Genomic DNA, 8,197 nt, shown 5'->3' on the forward strand with positions numbered 1-8,197 from the left:
CACACCCCTCAGCATTGACAGCCATAACGTCACACTGGACTGAAGGCCACAATACAACACCTGAGTATGATGCACCTACAATATTTCATTCTTATTCATGAGATACAGGCACAATGAATCTGTAGCCCCCTGTGCAGAATTACACACTCACATTTCCCCTCCGGCACTGTCCTCAGCAGACATGGTTCTAGTATTTGCTAGTAAGGTCTTGTTCCTAGGAAGTATGTGCTCCAAGGGGGAGATAGAGGCAACTGAATACCTATCATGCAAGCTACAGTATACCTCACACAGGAAGAACCTGTTTGAGGTGAGGGATAAGGGCCACATGTATAGTACCAATCATAATGACTTGGAAATGATTGGTGTGTATTCACAAGTTACTTGTGGCCTTGTAGTTTACCACACCCTATAAGGTTTGTAGGCAGTTGAGAAAGATGTAAAAAGTTTAGTGGTTATCACCCTACTGTGGTCACTACATTGACAATCTATTGTTTAGCCATATTTATACTATCCCATCTTACTTCTCAGTCAAAATATTTAATTACTGAAAATTTACTTATGATATCTAAAATAATACAGGATACAGACAGGAGGTAAATATAGCTGCAGTAAAGAAAAGCAACTAAAATAGACAAAAGTTCTGCAATGCAGATGACTTCCAGGAAGGTGCTTGAGTATCTCGGGCTTATGTCAATACCATTGGCCCAAAGGTTATGTTCCCGTCTTTAAATAATGAGGGTTGCATATAATGATTGTGATCATTATTTGCGGCTGTCATCATGCATAGATGGATGCTTTTTTTTGATAAATGTCTCTTTCTGAGGTCTACTAGGTCCCTAGGGTCTGACTGTTATAAAATACGCTTTTGTCAACTATCTGGATTGGACCCCGACTGGTTTTAGCTCCATTCTTCCGCTAGCATGGCAGCCAACCAGCTTCTTTGTTTCCACAGACTTCACTTGGGCCTCACTAAATTGTATGGATGTTCTTTATTAGCACCTTCCTAAACCTTCATTTCCCAGTGGGTCCCTATCTTGAGTTTGGGCCCTATGCTCTTCCCTCTACATCCACACACAACAGCTCTAGGAGTGGCACCACACATAGTCACAAGTAAGGTCTCCCCACCCAAAAAGGTTCTACAGATCAGTATCCGGCACTGCAGTATTCACAAAGATGTAAGCACCGGCCTCCAATGGTAGTGGTCCTCTTCCTAAAAGATTTTCCCCTTTAATGTGAATAGTAAACAAGAGAACAGCTCCCACTGTTATAAGACAATATAGAGGTAGCAACACCATCAGGTCAGTGGCTCGGCATCCTCTGTGGGTGCAGAACCATGATATAAAAAGCCATTACACTTCAGTATAAACATACAATACCAGATAGGAAAAGGATGTATACACATATTAACTAGAGGGCAAATATGCCACATGTGCACCTTCGCACATATTTATGGACAGACTGGCTGCGGACTACATTTTCTTATGTGGCCATGTATATTTTAATAATTAATATTAATTTTAATTGGAGTTTCCGTATGGATGCACACATGACATGAATATACAAAGACTTATAATAGAGAACCCATCTGCACAAATTTGTCTCCTGGGAAAGTCTAGAAAATTCCACAGAGATATTCAGTTTAAAAGGGCAGAATTCTACAATTATAGAGAGGATATATAAAGAGCTCTGTATGGTCTGTCCAGATAATGCTGATCTATTAATTGGCAGCTAGAGTACCTGGAGTCTGTGATATGATAAAGAAGAGCCTTGATGAGGTAGGTACCAGTGAGTCCTTATAGATGATCACTCTTCCATCAGTTGACCTGATTAATGATTAATGGAATAATTACATTTACAGGAATCTTCACTGGTCTTGGAAGGATGATGATTTCTCTACCAAAAACCATATGGACCCTCATCTTTTGCCAGCTCATCCCTGTTTTTTATTCTAATGACCAACGTTGCCGTTTGGAGGTTGAGCAGATGGAAGGTTTATCGCAGGATGGAGATATAATATTCGGAGCGGTGTTGCCTCTTCATTTGGATAAGGTTTACCAAGAGATCTCTTTTCGACAGAAACCACCAATGACTACCTGTACAATGTATGTTTATGAAATGTAATGATTGCTTGCCTTAATAACTTGTAATTTAGTACAATTAAATTTAATAGGTTTCCTAAGACTATATTACACAATGTGTCTAATGACAGAAACCGTCTTAATTTACTGTATATAAAGGCTTGTATACCAACATGCCATTATGTTGAGGGTCTACAAGGGTTACGCTGTGAGCCCCATTCAAGGAAATACCCAATAAACCATTGTCTTCTAGATTTTCCTCCCATATCCCATGTACTAAAGGATACACCGGCAGAGTCTTTTTCTCTACACACAGTATACACAATAAAAAGGGCAAGAAGCAGTAGGCTTTGTCCTTTGTGTAGTGGCAGTGTAGGGTTTCTGTAGCTTAGCCTCTATTAAAGTGAATGGGAAATGAGCTGCAGTAACCCACTACACAATTTATGAAGCCATTTTCCAGCCACATTCATTGTGCGTATTCTGCAGCTGCAGCTCTTCCAAACAGCTGATCTGCATGGGTACTTGATGTTCACACTCCAGTGATCAGAAGTCCAGCCAGACCCATTGTTTTTAGAAAAAGCTGGGGAGGGGGAGGATAAAAGAAATAACATGCTTTTTCCTGCTCAGACCGGAGTGGCAGCATACGGCCACCTGAGCTGGAGTGTGGGGGAGTAAAAGCAAGTTATATATCCTTCCCTCCCCAGCACTTGATAAAAAAATGGGTCTGGCAGGACTTCCCCTTTAAAGGCCTAATCTGGGAAACGGCCATCAATGTAAAACACCTTTAAGGTAAATTATATTAATCAAATCCTATACAATGATTACAAGGCCATTGAGAAGACCACGTCCTTCTCCAGACAACATTATATGTGATGGATTTTCAGTCCTCCATAACTCATGCATCAGGACCATTTGCTGTGAGATCATCCCACATATATGATTTATCTTTTTCTGATGATTTATTTTTCCTCTTACTTAAAGGTTTCACCTTGAAACTTATCAACAGATCCAAGTTCTGACATTTGCAATACAGGAGATAAACAGTAACCTCAATATTCTGCCCAACATAACTTTTGGGTTCCAGGTTTATGATTCTTGTAATGTTCTTCATTACGACTTGAGGGGCGCCTTACAAGTGCTGACTGGATCCAACAAGGCCATCCCTAACTACCGATGTGTTCAGAATAATCTCCTCTCCGGTTTCATTGGACCGGCTGTCTCCACTCACTCCATTCTTCTAGCCCACATCTTGGGACTGTACAGATATCCTCAGGTAAGACCTAAATGGCATTTTTCCTAAATAAAGTATATATCAAAAAGTGGAATTTGACATTAATCCACTCTTTCCCAGGTCAGTCATTTTTCTACAAGCCGTCTTTTGAGTGACAGGACAAAATTCCCATCTTTCTTCAGGACAGTTCCCAATGATGTCTTTCAGTCTCAAGGACTGTCCAAGCTTGTGCTGTATTTCGGATGGACTTGGGTGGGACTTGTGGCTGTTGACAATGACTATGGGCAGCAGGGAATACAGTTGGTCAAACACGAGATAACCAAAGCCGGAGCTTGTGTGGCCTTCACAGAAAATATTCTCATAAGTCAAGCAGACCGCAATGCTCCCCGTGTAGTGCAGACCATCAAGGCATCCACTGCAGAGGTGGTGATTCTTTTTTCTACCGATCTTGATCTGGCTCCCATTTTGGAAGAGATGTTAAAGCAGAACCTAACTGGAAAAACATTTTTGGCTAGTGAGGGATGGTCCACATCAACGTTATATTCCAATGAGAAATTTTCACAGCTTCTTCCTGGTACCGTTGGGTTGACCTTCTTCAGTGGTGTTATTCCAGGATTTCAAGACTTTATTTATAATGTCCAACCATTTATGTCTTTAGGACAGGATTGGGCAAGATTGTTTTGGAAATACACCTTTGGTTGCACCTTTGTCATGGACAACCAAACACATATAAATTCTGTAGAGACTGCAGAAAAACAATGCAATGGGAATGAGACTCTGCATAGTGTCCGGAACAGCTACACTGATGTTTCCAACCTAAGGACCACCAACAAAGTCTACATTGCAGTACATGTTTTAGCCAAAGCTCTGGAAGATCTAAGAAGCTGTGGTGATCATACATATCTATTACATAAAGGCATGTGTAAAGATATTTGGAATTTCAAACCATGGCAGGTAATGTAATATGTGATGAACAAATAACATAAACAAAAGGCAAAGGCACAAAAAATCTAGGGGTTCTTCCAAGTAAATCCAACAATAACACATTCTATATACTGTACAAGCCCCAAAACCTAATGTTGTGTACTGTTCAATATCCGGCAGTATACAAAACTACCATGCTTCCCGATACTGATCAATGTTGATAATGTCAAGGAATTTTCTTTAAGCCAAAAAACTACTATGGTATACCTACTATGGTATGGTACAACATCTGAAAAGTAGACCTGATGGACACTCGGTAAAACTAAGGGGTATATTTACAAAGGGTCTAGCAGCAGAGTACACAAGGGAGAAGGCACAAATTCACCCATTCTCCCTGGCGTATGCCTGACGTATGCCCCACTCGCCTGATGGGTGGGCAGGGGGAGCGGCAAGGCGAGGAGGAGGCATGCTCATGGTCATTTTGTTTTTATTATGGCATTGTATTTTACAATGCTGAATTGTATAGGGCCTACAGTCATATGACCTCATTTACTAACAATGCATCAATTTTAAGCCTTTATGCTATTGTATGTGTTGTTTTTTTGTTGCATCAATAAATTTAATCATTTCATTAATATTGCAAAACTAACTAACACATGTCACACCCACGACACACCCAAGTGGTGTTTTTTTTGGACAAAAATGTTGTTATTTTGTCGGGTTGTGTGACATACCTCTAGTAAATTTATCCGAACACCAAACCAACAGGGAAAATGGACAAAAATCTGGCAATTTGCTGCCATGAACCTGTTAGTAAATCAGCCCCGTTGTGGTGATTTTAGTAGATAAATGATGGAAATAAGAAAAGATTCTTATATGAAATTTTTTATCTCCTTGTAGCTTCTACATTATATGAAGAGAGTGAGACTGACACTTAACAGTGGCAGAGAACTGTACTTCGATGAGAATGGGGACCCTCCATCCGTATATGACATTGTGAACTGGCAGCTGAGTCCCGAAGGAACCTTACAGCAAGTCAAGGTTGGGAGTTATGATATGACTGTGCCAGATGGTCAGGTGTTTACCATCAACTCTAGTGCCCTAGTATGGGCCACAGGAGACAACCAGGTAGGATGCATGTTTTTGTTTTATTTTTTTTAAACATTAAAATTAACAGTTGAAACCACTCTATTTATGTTTTCATTTTTTTGTTTCTATTAAAGAACACCACCTTTGCAATCACCATTATACATAACATATACACAAAGTTAGGCTATGGTCACACATTGTATGACACCAGCCGTTCCGTGACCCGGCCGGGTCCCGGAGCGACCGGTGTCAGATAAGATCATCCCGACCAGTACTGCAGTACCGGCCGGATGATTTTTAGCGCCAATGAGTTCTGCATGCCCGCTGTGCCCGCATCAGAACTCCCCACTGCACACTATGGAGCTTGCGACTGGAGCCGCATGCTTCATTGTGTGCACTAACAGGTTTTCTGCGGCCGCTCTTCAATAAATAGCAGCCACAGAAAACTTACATGTCAGTTTCTCGCGGCGCTGCTAGGGATCCCGGCCGGAGCGTATACTATGTGCGTATACTATGTGTATACGCTCCAGCCGGGATTCCAAAGATGTCAACGTAACGTATATTTTTGTATTAGTCATGGCTGCTGTTGCAATCAGCAACAATGACCGTACTTTCACCAAAATATACGGTGTGTGAACATGGCCTTAGTATGTAATGGCATAAGCAGACTTTTTTTATGTCTTGTTTTACATCCCGACATCCTGGGTACGGAATACCTGGTTGGTCCAAAAAGTTGGTGAGTGCCACAAGGTCTTGACCAATAGTACTTTGCTTGGGCTGCAAGCTAAACTTTGCCTTGGTGAAAAAAAAGAGCTCATCTTGGGCTCTTAGTTGCAAGTTAACCTCCACTGGCCACATTCAATCTTTTATGACAATGTTCACTCACAGTCCCTTTATTGTTTACTTGCTCTGAATGTGGTCTAAGGATCTCAAGCTCCATGTCTTACCTTGAAGGTTCATGATCACTGCCTTCACACTGTTTTAGGATTGCCTATGATATTTATTATAAAATGTACTTTTTTATGGATTGCTCTTTTTAAGTCATATGGCAATTTCCAGGTTCCTCCCTCGGTCTGCAGTCAGAGTTGTCCTCCAGGATTCAGGAAAGCTCCTATTAAAGGACAGCCTGTTTGCTGCTTTGAATGTGTTTCCTGTCCACAAGGAGAGATCTCGAATCACACAGGTAGGTGGAGGAGGTAATTGTCCTTTTAGGGACACGTATGAGTCCTGGACAGCTTAGTATTTCAATAGACATGCGCATAGCCTACCTGTCGTTATGAAAATACTACCAACTACTTCACGCAATCAAGTATCAAGTGCTGCTGCTGCCATCTTGTAACCGGCCTGCTCAGTTCTCTGTTTTCAATGTTGATTGTGTCCTTTTAGATTCCCTTGACTGCTTTACGTGTCCAAGTGATCAGTGGCCAAATCCTCAGAAATCCCAGTGCCTTCAGAAGCCTATAGATTATCTATCCTATAAAGATCCATTGGGCATGACCTTGACAATTACCAGCATTGTCTCTTCTTTGATACCAGGTTTTGTTCTGAGATTATTTCTCCGATGTAAACACAGTCCCATAGTTAAAGCCAACAACCTATCCTTGAGCTGTATTCTTCTTACATCTTTGTCCTTGTGTTTCCTCTGTTCATTAGCTTTTCTTGGTTACCCCCAGCCTAACCAATGTCTCTTACGCCAAGTTACATTTGGCCTGGTTTTTACCCTATGCATCTCCTGCATTTTGGCTAAAACCATTTTGGTTGTCCTTGCCTTCATGGCTACCAGACCAGGCACCAGTCTTAGGAAATGGGCAAGTCCTCAAATATCCTACTTGATTATTTCTATATGTTTTTTTATTCAGCTAATCTTTTGCATTACTTGGCTATCTGTCTCTCCTCCGTTCCCACAATACAGTTTTAAAGTTCAAACCATCATCATTGTTGAATGCAATGAAGGATCACCGATTGCCTTCTGGATCATGTTGGGTTATCTCTTTCTTCTGGCCACCATAAGTTTTATAGTGGCCTTCATGGCTCGGAGACTACCTGATACCTTCAATGAAGCCCAGTTTATTACATTCAGCATGATGGCCTTCCTCAGTGTCTGGATAGCTTATATCCCGGCCACCTTGAGTGCCCAAGGAAAATACACAGTGGCTATGGAGATCTTTGCTATCCTTGCCTCCAGCTGGGCTTTGATCATCTGCATGTTTCTTCCTAAGTGTTTCATATTATTGTTTAAGCCTCAGAAGAATACTAGAGAATATCTTATGAAATCTAAATATGTCCTAAAAACTGTGTAGTTTTGGTTTTGTTAGATATGATTTTTTATAACTTATTTGATGATACCAGTGTCACAGGTGCCAACAGTTGACTTTGTCCCATTGCAGTGAGTTGCTGTGAGAGCACTATGTGATAAGTTGCTACCGTATCTAAAAATTATAACAGTACTTTAAAGGAAACACCAATAGATAAAGCTTTTCCATGCAGCAGACAGATAGCAAGGTTTTCCTGCACATAGTGGAAAAATCCCCCCCCCCCATGTACCGTTATTGCGACCATACAGACACCTGTAAAAAAAAGGGGAGACTGGGCAACAGAAGGCCTGGTTTCCAGTCCTTGCACCTGGGAACATGTCCCCTCTGCCACATAACAACATCCCTGGGTTCTCTGTTGGATGCTGTACCCATGATATGGAAGTCAATGCTATATCTAGGCAAACCCCTGCAAATTAGTAATAAGGAACAGTACACTTATATTAAGCCAAATCAACCGATATTTGGGACTTTTTCATTCATTCTCTATAGGGCTTCAGAACATTTTTTTTCTGTATTTTCAGGGTTAATCTCTGTCCAAGCACTCAGACCCTGACCGATGA

The 8,197-nt window shown here is 41.2% G+C and overlaps 1 protein-coding gene across 1 annotated transcript; it reads left to right on the forward strand.

The window, feature by feature from the left end:
• Positions 1–181: 181 nt before the first annotated feature.
• On the forward strand, positions 182–7,622 carry LOC138784784 (extracellular calcium-sensing receptor-like). The gene is made up of 7 exons (XM_069960473.1): positions 182–221; positions 1,859–2,102; positions 3,060–3,351; positions 3,430–4,263; positions 5,134–5,361; positions 6,382–6,505; positions 6,709–7,622. Exons 1-7 carry the CDS (start codon positions 182–184, stop codon positions 7,620–7,622), a joined length of 2,676 nt encoding a protein of 891 aa, XP_069816574.1.
• Positions 7,623–8,197: the final 575 nt, after the last annotated feature.

This window comes from Dendropsophus ebraccatus, chromosome 1 (assembly GCF_027789765.1).
Source record: "Dendropsophus ebraccatus isolate aDenEbr1 chromosome 1, aDenEbr1.pat, whole genome shotgun sequence".
Taxonomy (NCBI): domain Eukaryota; kingdom Metazoa; phylum Chordata; class Amphibia; order Anura; family Hylidae; genus Dendropsophus; species Dendropsophus ebraccatus.